The sequence below is a fragment of the Hemicordylus capensis genome, chromosome 7 (genome assembly GCF_027244095.1).
Source record: "Hemicordylus capensis ecotype Gifberg chromosome 7, rHemCap1.1.pri, whole genome shotgun sequence".
Classification (NCBI taxonomy): domain Eukaryota; kingdom Metazoa; phylum Chordata; class Lepidosauria; order Squamata; family Cordylidae; genus Hemicordylus; species Hemicordylus capensis.
In genome coordinates this window covers 26,333,469-26,355,125 of record NC_069663.1, presented here as the reverse complement: position 1 = coordinate 26,355,125, position 21,657 = coordinate 26,333,469, and the positions used below count along the sequence as shown (strand labels likewise).

General features: G+C 53.2%; 2 protein-coding genes across 10 annotated transcripts in view; one reads left to right on the top strand and one right to left on the bottom strand.

Moving 5' to 3' along the window:
* MAP4K1 (mitogen-activated protein kinase kinase kinase kinase 1) overlaps positions 1-821 on the top strand; it is a 49,176-nt gene extending 48,355 nt beyond the window's left edge. For all 9 annotated transcript variants that reach the window (XM_053268274.1, XM_053268275.1, XM_053268276.1 and 6 more), the window contains one exon: positions 386-821. In XM_053268274.1, coding sequence (XP_053124249.1) covers positions 386-455 — 70 coding nt within the window. In that variant the 3' untranslated portion in view covers positions 456-821. The remainder of the gene's footprint in view (positions 1-385) is intronic.
* A 902-nt stretch (positions 822-1,723) lies between these two features.
* RYR1 (ryanodine receptor 1) overlaps positions 1,724-21,657 on the bottom strand; it is a 122,723-nt gene continuing 102,789 nt past the window's right edge. Inside the window, exons 87-105 of the mRNA XM_053267249.1 lie at positions 21,141-21,245; positions 18,543-18,572; positions 16,041-16,070; positions 15,390-15,471; positions 11,852-13,152; positions 11,473-11,543; positions 10,433-10,625; positions 10,108-10,194; positions 9,032-9,426; positions 8,639-8,681; positions 8,394-8,524; positions 7,569-7,629; positions 6,964-7,110; positions 6,700-6,834; positions 5,489-5,645; positions 5,023-5,087; positions 3,683-3,783; positions 3,294-3,345; positions 1,724-2,899 (exon numbers count right to left, since the gene is read on the bottom strand). Of these exons, the coding sequence (XP_053123224.1) occupies positions 2,804-2,899; positions 3,294-3,345; positions 3,683-3,783; positions 5,023-5,087; positions 5,489-5,645; positions 6,700-6,834; positions 6,964-7,110; positions 7,569-7,629; positions 8,394-8,524; positions 8,639-8,681; positions 9,032-9,426; positions 10,108-10,194; positions 10,433-10,625; positions 11,473-11,543; positions 11,852-13,152; positions 15,390-15,471; positions 16,041-16,070; positions 18,543-18,572; positions 21,141-21,245 (3,282 nt within the window). The 3' untranslated portion in view covers positions 1,724-2,803. The remainder of the gene's footprint in view (positions 2,900-3,293; positions 3,346-3,682; positions 3,784-5,022; positions 5,088-5,488; positions 5,646-6,699; positions 6,835-6,963; positions 7,111-7,568; positions 7,630-8,393; positions 8,525-8,638; positions 8,682-9,031; positions 9,427-10,107; positions 10,195-10,432; positions 10,626-11,472; positions 11,544-11,851; positions 13,153-15,389; positions 15,472-16,040; positions 16,071-18,542; positions 18,573-21,140; positions 21,246-21,657) is intronic.

Sequence of the window (21,657 nt, the reverse complement as noted above, 5' to 3'; positions counted from 1 at the left end):
GTTTTTTTTTTAAAAATACTGACGACGACGCTGCCGCCGAAGTCCCACCCTCCCTCCCTCCCAAATTCCGAAACCACCTTACCCCTCCCGTGACAGTTGAGAAAAGAAAGACCTAAATTGAAGAGGGAGAGAGGAGCTCGCAAGCAGTGCTCCTCCCTCTGCAAAGGCTCTGCCCGAACTGGCGCTTGGGGCGGAAAGGACTCTTGGCTGAAGATGGAGATCTTTTGGAGATGCAGTCATGGGGGCGGCCTAAGGGGTGCGTCTGTGTGTGTGTCCTCTTGCCCCAGCTCAGCTAACTTTCAGGGAAAGCAACTGGCCATCTGGGAGATGCATTCCGACCTCACGGGAGATCCAGCCTCGCTCATTTCTCCTCTTCCTCCACCAGCCCCGTTGTGTTGGAGACGCGGCCCGTAGACGACCCCAATTCCACCAGCAACCTCTACGTGCTCGAATGAGACTTCCCAGACTTGCCAACCCGTGGTGCAGTGCCTCCCCCTCCCCACACCACCGGAGCCCCACTTCCTGACCCCCGGGACTGCCTCCAATGCGTGGGGTGGGGCAAAGGCTAGGAGGTCGGTGGCTCACACGTGGGGAGCCTGGCCGGTGGTGGTGGAGGTGGGCAGAGGGGGTCACCCCGCTGAGCTGGCTTGCTGCAGGACTGTGCCCAGAGCTGGTACGGAAGGAGGCCGGCTGGGGAAAGAGGCCCAGGGCTTGGCCAGGAGCCGACCTGCCCCCGTGGCTTCCCCTCGAGAAGCGCAGAATTATATCAGCCTGCGACTCGGCTCCACCCCAATAAAGGCTGGGCTCCGTGTCTCCTTTTCGATTGTTCTCTGCTCTCTTCGGAGAGAAGGGCAGCCCATGGCGATTGGCCACACAGGCGGAAGGCGGGCCTCCATGCTCAGAGGCAGTCTACCGCTCAATACCAGTCGCTAGGGGCGGGCTGCTGCTTTCATGCTTGTGAGCTGGCCTGGAGGCCCCCAACGGGCTGCTGGGGGAGGTGGGCCCACTTGGGACTGATGCAGCGAGGCTCTTCTTGGGGTCTTAGGATCTTTACAGACAAAGAGTGCCTGTGAACCCGACTAAGCCCCACAACCTGGCAAGGGCTGGACGGGGGCTAGATCCAGCAAAGAAAGCCTGGGAGTATTCCTGTGGTGGTGGTGGCGGCGGGTGGCACTGTGCGTGAGCCTCGTGGGCCACGAGTCGTGGCACACGATTTTATTGATTCATCACATGTATATACCGCCCAAACTTCCGTCTCACGAGGAGGCAGCAGGGCTGAATATTCACGTACAGCAGCCGGGAGGGGAGAGGCACTGGAGCTGCCCGCAGAAGGTGTGCCAGGTAGGGCTGGGAAGGACTCCTGCCGCCTGCAACCTTGGAGGAGCTGCTGCTGCCGCCAGGCAGTGCAGACGCTCCTGAGCGGGATGGACTTGGGCGAAGGCCGCTTCTTGTTATCCTGCATCCTGCCCTAGGGCAGGCTGGTGCAAAGCTGATTTTGGAGCCCCACCCCCCCACCCCCCCACACACACCTACACCCCCAGCAGCCCCAGTTCCGGCTGCAGGCCGCCTCTGCACTGTTTCCTGACAGAATCAGGAACCGGGAGTGCCGAGGAGGAACTGCCAGGAGGCGCCGAGGACCGAGAGCAGCAGCAGCAGCTCCTCCTGCCCAAGGAAAGAGGAAGGGGCCGTTTGCCGGCTGCGCAGCCAAGGATGACACCCACCATTGCAGCAATCTATGGTTTTTATTGGCAGGGAACCAAGCTGGGCACAGGGAGGAGGGCGGGGCCTAGGCACCCGGCAGCCCCCCCCCCCCCCGCCAGCAGGCCCAGCTTCAAGCTTCCCACGGCGCTGGCAGTGGACACAGAGGGCAGGGGCAGAGGGGCACAAGGGGCTGTGGCTCCCGGGAGCAGGAGGGGCAACTGAGCCCAGCAGAGACACACACACACACACACAAGGGGGTCGACTGGGTGGGGCAGGGTTGACGGGCCTCCCCCAGCACCAGAAGGAAGCTGCTGGCGCAGAGGAACACCACCACCACCCCTACACACACACACCGTGCACAGCAGAAGGAGCACAACCCTCCCCCCCCAGGAGGGCAACACTGGAAGGGATTGTGAAGCAGGAGGAGGGGGCGTTGGCATGGGCGGTGCTGCCCCCCCCCGGAGAGCCTGGAGCCACTCCGAGCCCCTTCCTCCCCCTGCACAAGCAGCCGGCTCCCCCCCCCGCCCTCGACAGACAGCAGCAGCAAGAGAACTCTACCCTCCTCCTCCTGAACCTAAAAGAGCATCCGGCTCTCCCCCCCCCACCCCCTCTCCCTCGGGGTAAGAGTCTGTAAAAAGGCACTTGAAACTGGGGAAAGGGGGGCTTTGACCCAGGAAGGGAAATATTGCATGGATTGCCCCCCTCCCCCTGCATGGGACAGAAACAGGCGAGAAGACCTGCGGAAAGAGTTACTGGCCAGGCGGGGAGCCAAGGGCGGCCCAAGGTGCGAGCCGGCCCTGAAACCGGCAGCTCATTTCTCCAGGGGGCAGGGAGACTCGTCTCTTTGGCCCAGCTGCCAAGGAAGTCAGGCCAGGTATGGGGCAAGGGAAGCGGGGCTGTTGTTGGCAGCAGAAGGGGGGGCGGTGGACGAGCCAGCCTCTCCCTGCTTCCCCGCCACCGCTTGCTCGTCAAGAAAGGCCAGCTGGGGTGTGTGGCTCTGCATGGTTGCGGCCCCCTCCCCTCCAGGGCAGGAGGGAGGAGGCAAAGGGGGGAGGAGGACTCAGAGCGGGGTCCCCCAACGCCCCACAGGGCAGGGAGGCCTCTAGCCGAGCTGATCCTCATACTGCTTGCGGAAACAGTCTCCAGCGGGGAAGAAGTCCCAGCAACGCTCTTGGTACATCTTCCAGACGTAGGATTCCTGCGGCCGGGAGGAGAAGAGAGGCTGGTGAGGGGTCAAGGACCCTGCCTGGTGGGGACCTGGAGGAGCTGGGCTCACCCCAAGAGGACAGAGATCTGCCCCCTGGTGTGCAGGGTGGCTTGGTCTGAGGGCCACGTGGTGGACACGGACGGGACTGGGTGGGCCAAGGCCCATGCACGCCCCCCCCCGCCCCCAATTGCCAGCTGCCAAGTTCCCTTGCCAGAGATGTGGCTCCGTCCAAACCGCCTTCTGGGCTACCAGAGGGAACAACGGCCTCGCTTGGCCCAGGGCTGCCCGTTGTGGGGCCCCTTCCAGGCTCTCACGGCAACCGGCCAAACCTCCCTGGCAGCTCTCCTCTGCCTCCACCCCGGGCAAGGGCGGGCGCTCCTCTCACCTGGCCAGTGTGCTCCGTTTCGTCCTTGTTGATGAGGTACATGAGGAAGAACCTGGAGGGGGGAGAGAGAGGCAGAGAGTAGCCCACGCCAGAGACGCCATCCCTGGACTCCCCCATCCTGGGCACAGGCCGGTATTTCTTGGCCTAGGGCAGCATGGGGGGCCGTGCTCCAAAGACTGGGCTCAGAGCCACCTGAATTGGACCTCAGCTTGGGTGCCCCAGCCACAATGGGAGTTGCAGTCCCACAACATCGGGGGAGCCCCGCTCAGGAACCCCCATTTCAGAAACACTCGAGCTCATCATCTCGTTACGTCCCTCGGGCAGAACCAGAAGGAGAACTGCAGCGTCCTGAGCTTCTCAGACCTATTCACCCCGAATCCATTGCTTACATGTAATTTGCCAAGTTATGTTCCTCCAGCGTGTGGGTGTCAAAGCCGTGGGGCGTCGTGTCAAAATAGTCACTGCCAATTCCACAGATGAAACATTTGGTCTGTCGGGGCAAAAATGACAGTGAGAGAGGAGGACACAGGGCAGCTCAATCAGTATCCGCCATTCCTGATCTTGTCCTGCAGCCATGAGAGAGCTGGGCATATGCTCCGAGCGCTCTTGATCTCTCCGTGAGGCAAGGACAGCACCTAATGGGGCCGACTGGGGTGGAAACCGGAGACAGTGAGGATGCTTCTGCATCGCACAGAGGATTCGCAGGAACATAGGGAGCTGCCATATACCGAGTCAGACCATCGGTCCATCTAGCTCAGCATTGTCTACCCAGGGATTATCAACATTGTGTCCCCAGATGTTATTGGACTTCAGCTCCCATAATCCCCAGCCAAAGGCCACTGGAACTGGGGATTATGGGAGTTGAAGTCCAATAACATTTGGGGACCCAACGTTGAGAATCCCTGGTCTACACAGACTGGCAGCGGCTTCTCCAAGCTTGCAGGCAGGAATCTCTCTCAGCCCTCTCTTGGAGATGCTGCCAGGGAGGGAACTTGGGACCTTCTGCTCTTCCCAGAGCGGCTCCATCACCTGAGGGGAAGATCTTGCAGTGCTCACACATCAAGTCTCCCATTCATATGGAACCAGGGCAGGCCCTGCTTAGCTAAGGGGATAAGTCATGCTTGCTACCACCAGACCAGCTCTCCTCTTCAGATTCATCAGTGGCCAGATCCTTGTGGAACGTGTTCCTTGGCAGAAGGAAACTTAGATTTGTCTGCCCTTTTATCCTCCCTCTCGTGCTGGCTCCAAGCCCCCTTTTAACAAGGATAAGCCTCTCGACCCCCTGCTGGTATCGTCACCCCACTGGCTGCCAGGCAGCAATGGAAAGGCTGTCCTCCCATCTGAAAAAAGGTTGCTTCGTCACCTGCCTTTTAACCAATTCAATTTGCTACACCAAAGTACGCCTACAAACTACCCAAACTGCAGTAAACAGGTGCCTCTTCTGAAAATGTGCTTCTGCTTGCTAAATCAGAAGCTGCCGCCAGTGTTTTCTGGGTCCCGTTCCTGGGAGAGTAAAGACAGCAGAACCCAAGCAGCCTCTCACAAATGCAAGGCGGGCAGCCTCTGCTCTCAGCCCCACGGACTGCTGACGGATCAGCTGGAGCATCACTGGGGCCTCTGCTGGATGCAGCAGGACAACACGGAGGAGGCGAGCCCACACGGCAGGCGCATAAGGATGGCCTAACCCTGGTAACGGAGGAGAGGGAGGAGGGGGTTGGGGCCAGCTCACCTCCATGTCTTCCTTCACCTGCTCCTGCTGGTCTCTCAGCTCCCCAAAGGCATCAATGATCAAACCTGGGAGGTCACAGAAAGAAGAAGAAGATGGGAGACTGGAAACCCAGCAGGCCCAGCTCAGCCTCGCAAGTGTTCGTTTGAGAGGAGGACCATGCCTGCTTGCAATGGCAGGTTGTAATGGCATGGTCAGTCGGTGGCACAGACACTCTGCCCATGCTCAAAGGCACCCCGTTTTTTTACATCACCTAAGAGCCGAGCTGTAGCCTTGAAAGGCAAGTTCCAAATCTGCCGGGCATCCGAGAGGACTTCTTTGGCCTTGTGCCCAAAGGTCTCCTTAGCCCCCGATTTACTCTCCCCGAAGAACTGGGGAGGGGATAGCAGGGAGAAATGTACCCCATTGAAGCGCCTTACCTGGTGTCTTGCAACAAAACCAGGCATTTGCCTGTAGAGACACAACTCACCTTGGATGATGGCCAGCAAGATGACGATGACAAAGAAGAAGAAGGTAATGTCAAAGATGACGCGGTAGAGTTCATACTCATCGCCTGCCGGGTCCTCAATCTCGTCACCGATGCCTCCACCAGCTCGCACCCCCACATACATATGAAACAGGTAGCACTGCATTGGGAAGAATACGGCAAATATTTATGACGAATAGTTATATACTGCTTTTCAACTAAAGTTGCCAAAGCGGTTTAGATAGATAGATAGATAGATAGATAGATTAGATTGAAAAATAAAATGGCTACCATGTTCCCAAAGGGCTCACAACCTAAAAAAGAAACATAAGATAGACACCAGCCACAGCCACTGGAGGGTTGCTGTGCAGGGGATGGAGAGGGCCAGTTGCTCTCCCCCAGCTAAATAAAGAGAATCACCACTTTTAAAAGGTGCCTCTTTGCTCAATTAGCAGGGGAGAAGGCAGGATGCAGAGGAAGAGTCATGCAACACCACGTACACCATGCCCTTTCCCTCTGTGCTAGTTAATTAGGAAGCATTCATTCCCCCCTGCCACCCTGAGATTTGTACTCAAAGGCACTAAAATGGGTGCAAAGCCCCACTTGGGATAAGCACTTGGGGACAGAAATGTCTCTTTGTGGAGGATCACTCTACCAATGGCTGTTAGCCTTGACAACCAAGTGGAGCCTCCGTCTTCAGAGGCAATCTACCTGAGTGCTAGATGCTGGGGTCAAACAGAAAAGGGAGGTTCTTCTGGGGTTCCTAGAGTGATCTGGCTTCCACTGGTGGAAAACGAATGGCACCGGATGCGATGATCTTGTTTCCAGCATGATTATGAATTTGAAAGGGTGATTCTGGTGCGTGAATAATCTATCCACATTAAGTGATCTGGGGTATGCACTCCCAATTCTGACAGCCCAGACCACGGACACTGTATGTACAGCTTCCTTCCTCATCACAGCCTGCCATAATGACTAGCTACCTTCATCCCCACCTCAGAACCTAGACAAGAAAAGGGATTGCACCTTGTGGTGTGAACACTCATCTCACCTCTGCTAAACAGATCTGGCAGGTTCTTGTGTTGCTTCAAAAACCTGCTGGACCTGTTCAACCAGAGGCAAAGGTGGGACACCACAAACCATGGCTCATCGGCAACCCCAGTCACCCACCCCCCCCGCCGCTCCTCCCTCCACTCACAGCCCCTCCGACTCACCGTCATCATGTCATCACATTTCATGTCCGGTTCATCTTCATCCTCACTCTTGTTGTAGAACTTGCGGAAAAAGTTGAAGGCGACCACAGTGTAGAGGTAGACGACCACCGCCAGCAGCCCGACCGTCATCATCAGCTGGGGAAAGTAGTTTGCAGACGGGGGAAGAGTGAGCAGATGCCCAGCAAGAGCACCACAAGGAAAAGCCTCCCGAGCGGAGGGGGTCTCTGCCTGGCCAGTGGTGCCTTGCCTCTCACGCCCACCTACCTGCTTGCCGTTGTGCGTGACGGAGGAGAGGATGGTCCGCAGCGTCTTGACGCCCATGGCGATGTCCAGCAGGTGGCAGGCAAAGAAGAAGTTGTTGTAGTGGCCGAGGAGGGACATCACCATGTACCAGAAGAGGTACAAGAACGACTGCGGCGGAAGGGAGAGAAAAGAAGGGCTGCAGCAGAGGCAGTCCAGGGAGGGGTGGGGAGGGCGGAGAGCAGCACAGGAGTCTGTGGGATGGGGGGCACGTGAGACACGGGCAGGACACCCGGACAGGAGAGGGCAGGCGTTTGTGCCACCGTCCGTCAAGCTCAAGGGATGCACAGAACTGGTGGTGCTCACATCAGAATTGTGCCCATCTAGGCCAGCATGTCCCAACTTGGGGTCCCCAGATAACTCCCATCATGGGAATCTATCCTGGATCCACAGTCTCCAAGGAAACTGTGGGACCCCGGCTCTCCCAACAGCTGATGGACACTCCCTACATCCCTCCTGATGGCTTGCCACGATCAAGCTACCAACCCACATAAATATGGTGGTTTCAACGGCTCCCATCCCATTTTCAGCCAGCTCGCTGCCCCTCAACCACCCATCTTCATACTCACGTTGTCTGTGAAGATCACTCCGAATTTCCAGATCTTGTACTTGATGTCAATAGAGGTGATCCTGCAGGGGTGGGGTGGGGGGGGGGAGAAGGATGAGGAGGAAGCTCTCTGTGTGTGTGACACACATGTGCAGATTCACACATTACATTTGGTCAGGTGTACATTGAAAAGACCTTTTAAGCACAAACCATGTTCACAAAAAGTGTGGAGAAACCTGTGTTTGCAAACAAGCACACAAGGCACACACACTCATTAAGATGGGCTGCGCCTCCCTCTCGAGGGGACTTTGAGGGGCAGATCCAGGTTTGCCTCTGTGTAATGTCTGAAAAGGCCCCGTGTGTTAGCAGGGGCTCAAGAGCCACATGGTTTCTGTTTCTATCCAACTGACCCTGAATATGCAAGGCAACATCATGCTTTAAAAGGAGGATGCCAATTCACGCATTTGGGGAAGGGGCCACTTCTAAGCTCTCTGCTGTGTGTACACTTGCAAGTGGACACAAACTTGAGTTTGCAAAGGCATGTATCACACACACACACTCAACAGAGAGCCAGGACTGGCTGTGGTTCTCTGTGAGTGCCCTTTTGAGGCAGGCCCAGGTTTGCTACTCTGCAGTGTGTGAAAAGGCTCAGCAGAGAAGACATTAACACCTGTCAAACATAACACTGTTAAAAAGAGACCCGCCACCAGCTCCAGCCACCAAGCAAGCACCTCCTCGTGTCCTGACACTATGACCAAAAAGATCGCCCCACCAAAGCAACTCACCCTGCCCCACAACCAGGGCCGCCACCATCACTAGCCCCCACCCCCGCCCCTCTTCTTCTCACCAAGAAAGAATAGATGTGTCCGGTTCGGGCTTCTTCTCATTCTGTGCTGTGATTTCCAAACTGGCCAAATCCATCCCCAGCAGTTCTGCGATCCTCTCTCGTCCATAGATGTCGCCGTATTTATCTAGCACCTGGAGGAGAGAGATGGGGAAGTGCCATTTAGGGAGACCATGCCCAGCCTGCCCCTTGACCTGGGGCCTTTAAGGCGTTGTGCCCCCACCCCAGAAACTGGCAAAGGAGCTCACCTTTCTCTTGATGAATTTGTCCCAATAATTGCTCGGGAAAGACCTGGCAAGGAGAGATATCGTCAGGACTGTGGCAAATGCATTTACACCTGCATTTAATAAATGCATTTAGTAAGTGCATATATATCTGCATTAACTCAAAAGGAACAGGACTCTGAATTTAAGACGACCTCCTGATTTCTAAAAGAAATAAAAAAACTTGGGGAAAACCCTGTCTTGGATCCAGGTAAATACAGTAGATGCTCAGCCTTGTGGCCCTTAGGACAGTCTTGCTGGATCAAGCCAAAGGTCCATCTTGCCCACCCACTCTCCTCTTTCCAGAGGCCTGTGTGGAGCTCATAAGCTGGACACGAATGTGGGGGCTCCCCCTGCCTCTCCCCCCACCCCACTCACAGTGCGTTGAGCACAAGGCGGTCCCACTGGCCCTTGATGTCGTCGTCTTCCGGCTGCTCCGTGATGTACATCCCGTCGAATTCCAGCTTGCGGGCCAGCTCCTTCTCCCGCTTGAAGATGACCAGCGGCACCTTGAGGCAGTTGTAGCCGATGATGCACAGGAAGGAAACCAGGGTGTGGACGATGGATAGGAACTGCAAGGCGGGCTGCATGTAGCCCGTGCTTTCCTCCAGGAAGAAGTAGACCACGCTGTCCTCGTCATCCTCGTCCCCATTGCCGTTCCCATCTCCGCCGTCATCATCTCCCCCACCAAATCCGGAGCCAGAGCCCGTGTCCAGCTCCCCTTCGAACCCGGAGCCCTCAAACTCCTCCTCCCCTGGTGGCGTGTCTGACACCTGGGCAGGAGAAACAGCGGCGGGAGAGGAGGTTGGGCCGGGCACACCCCCAAGCAAGAAGCATGGCGCGGGGGTGGGGTGGGGGCTCTCAGGCAGCAGACTGGCCAGAGTCGAGACTGCAGGTGGGGGGTGCCAGTGTGGAATGTTCTCCGAGTTTGAAACCACAGCTTCACACAACAACAAAAGCAGTGCCCTAGAGGGAAAGCTTTTAGCACTAGCTTCCTGCACTAGCTTCCTGCTGGCAGAGAATGGCTTCGGTGGGGGAGTTGTGATCTGCCCCAGTCTGAAGTGGTGCAATCCATCTGGCCACCTCAGAGCAATCCCATCTCATTCTGTGGCTTGGGCGCACCAGCTGCACGAGGCCCTCCGCTCTAGCTATGATGCCTCCTGCCCTCCTGGGCTTAGAATCCTGACTTACTGCTTCTGCGACCCTGGCCGTTGGCTCTGCCCAACCACTTTGATTCCCAGAATGCTTTGCTGCAAGCCACTAGACTCCGGCTAGCCACAAGCGGATGGGCCAAAAATCCAGAAGTTTGGCCCTCCAGCCTGCAACAGCCAGACCATGTTCCAGGCTCCTCTCCTGAATCTGGAGATGGGAACCTAGAGGAGCTGATATTATTCTCCCTGCTGCCCTCTCTTGCTCTTCCTCAGCGCCACCTGATGGACTGTCAGGCCTGTTACCTTGTAGAAGAGCAGGATGAAGTTGATGGCGAAGGCCAGGAAGAGGGCAAGGAAGCGCAGGTTGTAGAAATTCCTGGACAGGTAATTCTGAAAAGGGGTGATTAAGATCAGAACACAGTGGTGGTGTAAGAACACAGAGTCCCCATTGGTCTTGGGGTAGACAGGACCTGGGGCCCCAGGCAAGATCCAGTTCCGTCCTTCCTGACCCTCAGTCTCTGGGGCCCCTTTGGGAAGCAGAATGACTGTCCCACCAGCTAAGTCTGCAGCGGCTGAGGATAGGGAGGACAGCCCAGACTCCAGACCCTTCCAAACAAAGCAGACCTACCAGGAATTTTATCCTCTGTATCTCCAGCTCATTCCAAAACTCCGAGACCGCTTCCTCGGGCTCCTTCTTGTCCCGCTGGGCCACTTTCTTCTTCTCCTTCACAGGGGCCTCTGGCTTCTCCTCCTCCTTGGGCTCTTCCTCCTCCTTCTTCTCCTCTCCTTCCTCCTTTGCTGCCTTCTCCCCATTTTCCGCACTGGAGAAGGCAGGTGGGGAAGAGAAACAGGAAAGAGGGCGCAGCTGTCACCCCAGATCTCTTTGAGCATGGCTCATCCACTCCTCTTCCCCTTTTTGCTGCACAGGGCAGCTCTCTCAAGGATCACCCCCACCTGGCAGCTGTGAGAAGCCTAATAAAACCCCTCCCCTCCCTCTTGATGATCGAATACGGCGGCTCAGGACATCAGCTCTGTAGCCTGTATAGATTACATACATTTAAATGGGCTTTACTTTATTTGTGGTTCAGGAGACCCCCACATTCTCTCTTGGAAGGTGGTCCCCAGCAGCGATGCAGAGGGCATCTTAAGCCCCAAACCTACTCACAGTTTTCTCTTGAGGATGAGGGACCCTTCAGGCATAGGAGGCTCTACTGAGGGTGTGTCCCTCGCATCGCCAAGCCCACCAGGTGTGTCAGGTGCCAGGCACCAGATGGAAATACTCTTCCTTCATGTCTCCTCCAAAGACTCCGCTTAATTTATTCTGGGAGGCAAGGACACTGGAGCACCCCACCCAACTGCTCACAATCTTTCCCAGCCACTTCTCTGCCTGGGATCGCTCACAGGCTTTCAGGAGTATCTTTGCAATCATGGGGGACAAAAACTTACTTTTTAAAAAAAGATGAACTGTGAGCACCTCAGATGGAAAATTCTATGCATAGGACCAATTCCTGGGGCTTTGCTGCTGGGCTCTTACGCAGCTGCAGTGCATGTGCCAACACACACAGACACACACACACACACACACACACACACACACACACACACACACACACACACACCCTGCAATTCCATCCAGCTGAGGCATACACACGTGCAAGAGCCACTCACTCCGCTTTCTCTGCTTCGGCAGGGGGCTCCTCAATCTTTTCCGGCTCTGGTTCCTCTTCCTCACCTTCCACCTAGAGAAGAACAAGAATGTTGTTGACCAGGCAGTTGGTAGCAAAAGACGATGGGGAGCAAAATGGCTGTGTGTGGGGCAGAAGGGGGAGTGCGACGAGTGTGGGAAGTACAGGGGCAAAAAAAAGCTGCACCTGGAGAAACATCATATAGCTGTGAGAAATACAGAAGGGAGTGCTTGGAGGAGAGGCAGGAAGGTCCTTCCTCCCTAGACTCCCTTCCCATTCCAGATCACAGACCCAACTCCCTCAAGGATTGTCGCTCCCCAGCCTCCCTGCTATTCAGACGCCATCTTAAGCCCCAAACATACTCCTAGTTTTCTCTTGAGGATAGGTGACCCTTCAGGTGTAGGAGGCTCCACTGGGGTTGTGTCCCCCATATCTCCGAGGCCACCAGGTGCGTCGGCTGCCATGGACCGGAAATGCTCTTTCTTCATGTCTCCGAAGACTTCACCGCCCTCTGTGTCCGCTTCTTCCTTACCAGGACCCACAATCTCCACCTCTTCCCCTTCCTCCTCTGCCTGTTCGACTTCTTCTGAGGGCGCCACATCTCCGTGCACCTCGTCCTGTGTTGGGTCGGGCATGCTGGCCAACAGTTCAGTCATTGTGATCTTCTTGGCCTCCTCTACCAAGCCGCCACCAAAGAGTGTGTTCCAGATGAGGAGGAAGATGCCCTTGAAGATGTTGTAGAAGAAGAAGAGGATGCCCATCAGGATGGTGTAGATGAAGGTAGCCACGCCCATGGCCATCTCCTTGATGGTCATTTTCTTGACTTTGCGGAACCGTCGGCGGATGTTGCGGTAGGTGAACAAGCAGAAGAAGTTCAGGATGCTCTCCACAAACTCCCCAAAGGCCGAGGATGGCTCTGAGGGCGCTGATACTTTCTCTGCCTCCCCACCTTCAGCCCCTTCTCCTTCCTCCTCTTCTTCTTCCTCTTCCTGGCCCTCCTCCTCTGAAATCTGTGCCGCAATCTGCATCTCAAAGATGGTATCCTCGCAGAAGTTGATGAAGAGCTCCATCTTCTCTGACTCTCCTCCCTCATTGACCACGTCGAAGATAAACTGCCGCTTGGACTCCTTGACTTGGGGCATCTCCCATTGCGTTTTGTTGGTCTCGCTGATCTCAAAGTAGATGCGTTCGATGCGTTTGCTGGCACCCATTATCTCTATGCGGCCAAGGTAGGGACGGAAATAGTTGAGGATGCACTCTGCCAACTCTAGGAAGTTCTTGAGGCGGTTGTCATGAGGCATGTGCTCCGAAAGGTTGGTCAGCAGCACGGCAATGTTGAACCCAATGTCCTTGGCCGGCTCCTGGAAACGGTTGGCAAATTCCTCATAGTCAATCATCTCATTCTCATCGGCCTCTGAGCAAGAGAGCAAGAACTGGATCTCGGAAGGTGTGTACTGCTTCTGGCTATCCATGGCCTTTTGGAAATCCTTTTTGGAGATGAGCCCTCGTGGGTCTATGATGTAGTCCCGGAAGGCATCCGATGCCACAATGTCCTTCAGCTTCAAGAACATGTCGAAGAACTTGAGGATCATCTCCACGTTGCTGGAGGATTCTACCAACATGTCCACCATCTGCCGAGCAATGGTGCCATTCACCACATTCCCTGAGAATGCACACAGAGGAGAAGGGTGACAAAACACAAATAGGAATGAGCGGGAAACAAAGATCTTCAATGAATGGGCAGATATGCTTATTGGCGGGTAATTCAAGACAAGCAGAGGAAAATACTTTTTATGCAACACATTGTTTGTTTACGTCAGGGGTTCTCAACCTTGGGTTCCCAGATGTTGTTGGACTACAAGTCCCATCAGCCATAGGAAGGTAGGAAACTGCCTTCTGCTGAGTCAGACAATTGGTCACCTAGCTCAGTACTGTCTACACCAGGAGTTCCCAACTGGTGGTACTCCAGATGTTGCTGAACTACAAATCCCATCATCCCTGGCTATAATTTATTGTCATTGGGGATGATGAGAGCTGTAGATAACCTAGGTAAGAATCAGTAAAGAGAGAAGTCTGATGGGCAATAAATTGTTATCGGACAGCCACTGCTCTTGCCGGTGGGAGAACTGCATAAAGAAACTCCACAGCGATGGTCTCTTGCCTGATACAATCCTCTCTCTCTAGGACTGGATAAGGCCAAAGAAGTCATCAAACAAAGGATCTGGGATACTGAGTCTCAGAACGATCTGATAGGGATATCCAGAGGCATTTCGGCTACATAGTAAAGCAATGAGTACTCACCCAGCAGATTACTTATCCCTTCTTACCTTTCCCAAATACAGACGGGCTTTCTCGAAGGCTCGGATGAATGCCCTCCCTTCTGAATTGTTAATTGGTAGGGATAGAAAAGTTCCGTTTGAGCAGAAATATTGCCCCTGGGACTCAGAAGAGATTGGGTCAGTTACTCGTGTGCTTTTGCAGTGTCTCTTTTATACAGATCTCAGGCGAAGGCTAATCAAATCTGTTTTTATAAACCTTTCGGGACGATCAGACAATTTTTTCGTCAAATATGTGTTAATAGACAAGGATTCATCAATCATACATCTAGTTGCAAAATTCTGTTGCTCCGCAATACAAGCCCATCGCATTCTTTTGGCTAATGGGCCAAATTAATGCATTGCTATGTAACATGTATTATTTATTTATTACATTTATAGACTGCCCATTCAACAGCTCTGGGTGGTGGACAACAAATTTAACAAGAAATAAAACCATCTAAAACACACTACTTAAAACAATATAAACACAATTTAAAACAATTCAAAACCACTTAAAATCAATTTAAATATCCCAAAATGATTTTAAAATGTTGGAAGGCCAGGCCAAATACATTTTCAGGGCTCTCATAAAGGTGCTGGTCCAAGACCAGGTAAAGACCGACCGACTGACTGATGAGAATTGTGGTTCAGCAACATCTGGAGTACCACAGGTTGGGAACCCCTGCTAACTGGGCAAAGAGGCACCTTTTAAACAAGGTGATTCTCTTTATTTAGCAGGGGGAGAGTAACTGGCCCTATCCAGCCCCAGGACAGCATCCCTCCAGTGAGCCCTTTGCAGGGACGGGGGCCATCTTATTTATTTATTATTTCTTGATGTCAGGCCTGCTCAACATAAGCCCCCCCCAGCTGTTTTTGGACTACAACTCACATAATCCCCAGCCACAGTGACCAATAGCCAGGGATTATGGGAGTTGTAGGCCAACATCTGCAGAAGGGCCGAAGTTGAGCAGCCCTGCTCTGTGTAAACCACTTTGGAAACTTTTGTTGAAAAGCGGCATATACATTGTTGTTATTATCCACACTGACTGGCAGCAGCTCTCCGAAGTTACAGGCAGGAGTCTCTCCCAGGCTGACCTAGAGATGTCAGGTATTGAACCTGAGGCCTTCTGCATGCAAAGCAGATGCTGTGGCCCCATCCCCCAAGGGGAATATCTTACTGCAGACCCCATGGCAGGGGTTTCTCTAAACCAGGGATCCTCAGAGTTGGGTCTCCAGGTACTGTTGGACCACAACTCTGAGGATCCCTGGTTTAGAGAAACTCCTGCCATGGGGTGAGCAGGGACACAGCCTCGGGCTTAGGGTGACCTCAGAGCCTGTATCTCGGATGTTCCTCTCCCGCTCACTCAGGAAAAATCAGCCCTCGTCCCCAGATACTCCCAAGATGGAAATCCCTGCTGAACTCTTGGAAGAGTTTCTTTGCCGACACTCCCAATACGGCCAGTGCTTGAATTATGGGGAGAAGTATGGGAAGGCCAAACGTGCTCCACCATGAAGTTGTGCCTGGCCCGCTGGGGTGAAGCAGGAAGTGCAGTGCTTGCCCCGCCTGGCACAGGGTTCTCACCTTCCAGCAGGGACAGCAACATCACCACCATGTCCTTCTGCAGATCCAGCAGCTCCTTCAGAAGCCCAATCTGGCTGGAATCCTGGAGGGAGGGAGGGAAGTGGGTGGGGAGCACAGGAGACTGAGTGCCGTTGAAAGGGTCTTGCCTCCCTCATGAACTCCTCTGGGGCCATCCAGGCACACCCCCCCACACACACACACTGTGCACCTCCCCTTCTCATTCATACCCCATACCACGCCGTAATTGTTCACTCCCCCTCCCCCATGCCTGCCAGCTCCTAGTCAAACAATGGAAACCAGTCCACATGTGTTTGTGGGGAGGGAGGGGTCAGGGAACCACTGAGGCTATAGAGTAGGTCAACTTGGTGGGTGTCGGGATGTATCCTCCAGAGAGCCATTTCTCATTAGGACCCTTTGAGTCAAGAGGTCTCACGGCACCTGGAACTGGACCAAAGGCTGGACCAGAGGCCACCTTGCAGGGTGTGGGGGAAGCACCTTCCTCGGACCCCCACACGTTAAGATGGCCCCCGTCTCTTCTCCTCTTGACTCTTGCCCTCCCCTTTTGCTCAAGAACCACTTCAAAAGCTGTGAAACAGAAACATGTAGGGAAGCAAAATTTTCCCTCTAGGGAAGTGGTGATGCCCCTCTTACCTCAGGGTAGGATTCACTCCGAAAATGATCCTCATGGGCAGCGCAACAGAGAGATAATTTTGGTGAGGGGAGCAAATATCCCCGGGGTGCCTCCCTCCCTCCCACCTTGGCCCCCCTCTGCCATCTTGTGTGTTGAGGAGAGGATGCTGGGATGCAGTGCTCCCGACGCCACTGCTCTTCCAACTAGCGCTCTTCCAGAAACCAAAGTCCAGAGCACATCTATCCAAAAACTTATAGCAGGTTCGTTCCAGTCATGGCTTCGCCCAAAGAATCACGGGAACTGTAGTTTGGCAGGAGTATCGAGAATAATAGTTCCCAGATTTCTTTGGGGAAGACGGTTAAACCAGTATAAGGCTGGAGTGCAGAGAAGCCCCCAGGGTCATCTCCATGTACGCATGAAGGAGCAGCGATGCTAATTTTGGTTCTGAGAAAGCCATGTTGAACTGGGCTTTCCAAGGAGAGCAGGTCAACCCACCATGTATTTGTGATGCCTCCCACTCCCTCCCCCAGGGCCCACGAGATGACAACATGAGCTGGATGGGGCATGAGCCAGCAAGCCAAAGCAGTGGCTAAGCAGAGAGTCTTTGCCAGCCTCATTAATGAAGGGGTGGAGGGAGGAGGCTATGGAAAAGCAAGAAGAACAGGAAGAGAGAGAGAGAGAGAGAGAGAGAGAGAGAGAGAGAGAGAGAGAGGCGGGTGTGAAGCAAGCGCCAGCCACTGCAGATCCAGAGAGGAAAGCAGGCCAGACCAACCAGAGCCTCCTTCTGCACTGAGGGATGCTGGGAAATGGCAGAGGATTCTTGCCCTCTGTAGTGACTAGTTTCTCCTCCCTCTAAAGAGTTAAACAGAAGTGGACCCTTGTCTTGACTGACAGGCTGGTGACCTCCAGAAATCACCCAATCAGTCCACCCAGTGGGGTGGAACCTAAAAAGCTTTTGCTGGGAATTCTGGGAACAAGAAAGGAAGTCTGCGCAGAGAATGTGGACTAGCATAGGGTCGGATGCCTCATGGCTAGAGGCTGCAGGATAATCTCGCAGGGTGAGAGATCTGCAGGAAGCTTGATTTCTCATCAGGAGTTTCAAGGAAAAGGCAATCCAGCATAGGGAACAGTTTGTTTAGTCAGAATGGGCGTTAGGAACATATATTTCTTTGTGTGTGTGCTTTGTATATCTCTGATACTGTTCTATTATTGTTTACCTGCAATGTAATTAAAATAAGAAACACCAGCCTATGCTCAACCCACCTAGGGCATCACAAAAGACTCTGTAAACATCTAAGCATGCCTAAATGCAGCCTAAAACTGAAGCCTAAGACAACTTATTTTTGTAACCTACTAAATATTTTTGAGTATATCTAAAGCTAAAAGCCTCAGCCAGAAGCAGTCTGTAGTAATAGAATAAAACTTTTTTTTGTTCTTTTCTTTGTACAAGTGTTTTCCTGGTTTTTAACTCAGGAAAAAAAGGGGCAGAAAAGGAGATTTCTCTGGTGCAAAAGTGTCCTCAAGTGCTCAGCAGTTATCAGTTTTTCTCATCCCATGTAGGCATGCGTTTTTGTTTTTTTTGTACTTGTCCAATAACAAAATTAAGAGTTTTCCCTATGACATTCCACCCCAAATCTCAGGGGAGTTCAAGCTTTGTCAATAAGGGTGGTGGTGGTGGCAGCAGCAGCATTTTAAATCTACCGGAAAGACAGAATAGTTTTATGAGAAGCCCACCCAGGCAGCTCAGCAGGGATGACTTGGCATTTCCTTTCCCTCACCTGAGCTAGCTCTGAGACAAAGGCTTTAATTCCTTACACCCTCCCTGCTCTATAAGCAGGGGTTATGACTTTGCAGGGAGCAAGGCTTTTCAGTCAGAGGCAGCAAAGGGAAGCATAGGGTGGGGGAAATGCTGGCACCAGACAGGATGGGACATTTTACAGAATTCTCTTAATTCTCAAAGTTTTGCTTTATGACATTAAAAGCAGGCCTGAAATATGTCTCGTAGCAACGAAAGACAGGACCTTTTCGAATGCAGCTGGTGGGACACCCTCTCCCAAAGGATGCACCTGTACAAAAAGAGCACCCCACTTTTTTTCTTTCAGAACAGAGCCTGCCCAGAGAAAGAACCTTGGCTTTGTTTTAGTCCTGAGTCCCCAGAGGCCTGTGGCACCACTGCTCATACTCCCATGCAAGCAAGCGAGGGAGGGAGGGAGGGAGGGAGGGAAAGCAATTCTGGGTTGGGTTGGCCTCAACCTGACAGCCCGAGGAGGGGTGATGGGACTGGTCTTAATGCTGGATCACAGGGGAGTCCCCAAGGATGATTCCCACCTCTTGCCTTTTTGGAGGGGAGTGTTAAATTGGTCTGGCCTGATAAAAAGGAGGACAGAAGAGAGGTACCTGAGGAAAAAGGAGCAGTGGGAAAGAAAGAAACGAAAGAAAAATGAAAGAAAGGAGGAAGGAAGAGGAAGCAGGCAGAGCGCACTGGCGCGAGATGGGCCACGTGCTACATAAAAGGTTCTTACGCCATTTCGAAGTCCTGGGGTTTGGGTCATCTGTCACACATCAGAATAAAAATGTTATTCAGAAACATTTTTCAGAACATTTTTGTATTTTGCCAGGTTTACCATCCAGCACATTCCTTTATGGCTTGGGGGTTGGGTTCGCGGCCCTCCATGCGTGGGAAGGGGTGTGTGTGTGTGCGCGCGCACACACACACTGGAGGTGAGGCGCAGGGAAGGAAAGAGGACCTCTGTCTTATTTTCCCAGTGGAAGGATCTATCATGGGAAGGGCACGGAAGCCAAGAGACCAGCCTCGCTGCCCTGGGTGCTCCAACCACTGGATTTCATGCCCTCCCTGAGTCCAAGGATAAGCTCCAGGAGTCTTATCTCCAGGCAATGCAACCCAGAGGTTTTCCTGCGACTGCCATGGGGGAGACCCCAGGAGAGCCCTCCCAGTCTCTTCCTGGCACCCCTACACCTGACTGCTCTCAGGAGAGGCCCCAGCCTCTTTTAACGGAATCTCAACCCCGCCCCCCACCCACTCCTTTGTTTTCATTCAAGGGGAAAGAGACCTTAATGGGGTTGCCATATTTAAGCTTCTCAAATCTAATTTGCAAATTATGCAGCAACTAATTTGCATTTTATTTATTTATTTATTTGACAGATTTGTATACTTTCCCCACCTTCTCTGCCCTGCCATGTGATCAGATCCAGAGTAAAATCCGGGCAGTGCATTTGAAATCTGTGTAAATCTGGGTGGGTTTTAGCAGCTGAGGGTGGGGAGGAGCCAAAATCCAGGGACTACCCTAAATTCCGGGGGACATGACAACCCTAGACTATAAGCACTCAGGGTGCCACAGGGAACTTTGCCAGCTGCCTGAAATGGAGGATTGAGCCGAATTCTTCTTTCCTGCCATCTTTTCCTGCTGGCTCCTTTTCTCAACCTGCTTTCTTTTCACAAAGGAGTCCCCGAAGGACTACTGCTCCTCTGGTCCCCTGGCTTCCTAGAGAGAAGGGCTGGCACTGTCCAGCATCCCACCATTCAGTAGCAGCCTTCATGCTTTTCAGACCATAATACTGAACCCAACTTGCAAGAAGGGTCCCATGTTTGGCTAGGCAGGCCTCGCTCACTCTCTCCCCTCCATTCCACCCTTTTCTTTAAAATAACCTCCTCAAAACAACAAAATGGTGGCACTTTGGGGGGCGCCCTGATGTGGGTCGCAACCACCCAGCACTAGAAGGACAGGGCCTCAGAGGCCCCCAGCTTGCAGCGGCACAGGCTGCCTGTCCCTGCAGGGTCCGGCTCCTCCCCTGGCCAAGAGCCTGGGCCTTCTCTCTTGCCTCTCCAGCGTTGCACATGCCCAGAGCAACCAACATCTGCGTGAGCAGATCAAAACTCTCCTCTCCAAACTTCTAGGTGGATTCCGGGATGGGAGGGAAGGTATTACGGAGCACAGGTAGGTGTCTGTCTGCTGGGGACGGAGCTGGCACTGCAGTATAAAGGAAGGCCAGATGGTGAAATACAAAAATGGTTCTTTTGGAAAGGAATGCCCAAAGCTGTTGCTGAGGTCGGGAGTCGGAGGACAGGAGAGGCACAGAGCAGGCGAGCCTGGGGTTAGTGCAGAGATTAAAGGGGAGACCATACCATCCACAACCTCCTTTCCCTCTTGCCCCCCACCACACTCATCTCTCTGGGCGGGGCTTGTCCCTCCTGTGCCACCCAAAACCAAAGTTACCACGAGAAAAGTTCACCCAAAGCCTAACGCCCTGTTGGGATGGGAACCCACACCTGAAACCTAAAGTGGCAGAGAAAGCGGTCAATGAAGAAAACCCATTTGTAGTAGTCAGTGGCCAGCAGGGAATTTTAAGGGCTTGCTTATAAAGGTGGTTTGATTGATTGATTGATTGATTGATTGATTGTGTGTGTGTGTGTATGTATGTGTTTAACTTGCTCAGGGTTAAATTAAAAAACAAAGAAAGAAAAAATGCCTTTAGATTCTACAGAGAAGCAGTTTGGTTTCTCACTTTTGGCCAACGAACCTCAAGACACAATTACTCTGTTGTCACAGTTTGGTTTCCAGATTTGTGAGCCTGGCTACGAAATGGTCAAAAGGGGCTGCTTATTGCGCTGTAGCTTGGTGCTTTGGTTCAGCACATCGGCAACGTTTGGCTACTGATTTGGTAAGGCAGGATGCAAAAGGTGGGCTGCTTGGCTCAAGAACCAGCGAGTTGGGCTACAGGCTTAGCCTTTGTCATTCAGATCCAAAAACCAGGCTACTCTGCAGTTGCAGCTTGGATTCCAAGTTCCAGGGTTTGGCTACACAATGTGCAGGATTTTACATACTTAGCCGCTCTGGGGTGAAGCATTTGAGCTACCTTTACAGAGAAGCTGGCCACAAAAGAATGGGAGTTTGGCCCACAGCTGTCAGGCCTGGCTGTGGTGTTGGGGATGTGGGGCTTGCTTTTTATCAGTACACTGAGTCACGGCTCCTCCCACTTTAGGCACACCTTTCCTTGGCCAATGATCACGTGAGCCCCTCAAGATAAACCTCCAAGTTATTTCCCATCCTCTTCCCTTTGCTGGGATTCAGACAAAGACTAGATTTTTATTTTTATTTTACCTGGGCCAACTTCATCATCATGTGAGCAAAGACATGGAGGAAGCCGATGACAGCATCCCAGAGCCTGCTGTGAGCTAAGCTCTGCTGATTCCCTGTGCATGGCCCCTGGGGAGGAAAAAAAGCATGGATTTCACAACAGTTCATACACCGCAGGCTAAAAACAGGCTGTTGAGTGCTGCTTGAGTCCAGGACACCCCTAAGCATTTGCTGGCCTTCGCTGAGGTCACAGAATGTTCAGACATGCAGCCGAGGGGGAAGGCCGCTGGTCAGAGAACAGTGTTTGGGCAGACCTCGGACTATACCATGTAGGGACCAGAGGGCTGTGCATCCCCTGCTAAATAAAATGAAACACCCCACAAGCTAAGGGCAGCAGGAGGTTATTCACACTTGGCTTCAGGCTTGGGGTAAATGTTGAGCAAAGCCACTTCGAAGGACACTCGCGGCATTGAGGGAAGCAGCCCCTCCCCTCTGCTCTCGGGTTTCGTTTTTGCAAGTCCACACAGCAGGCATCAGTGTT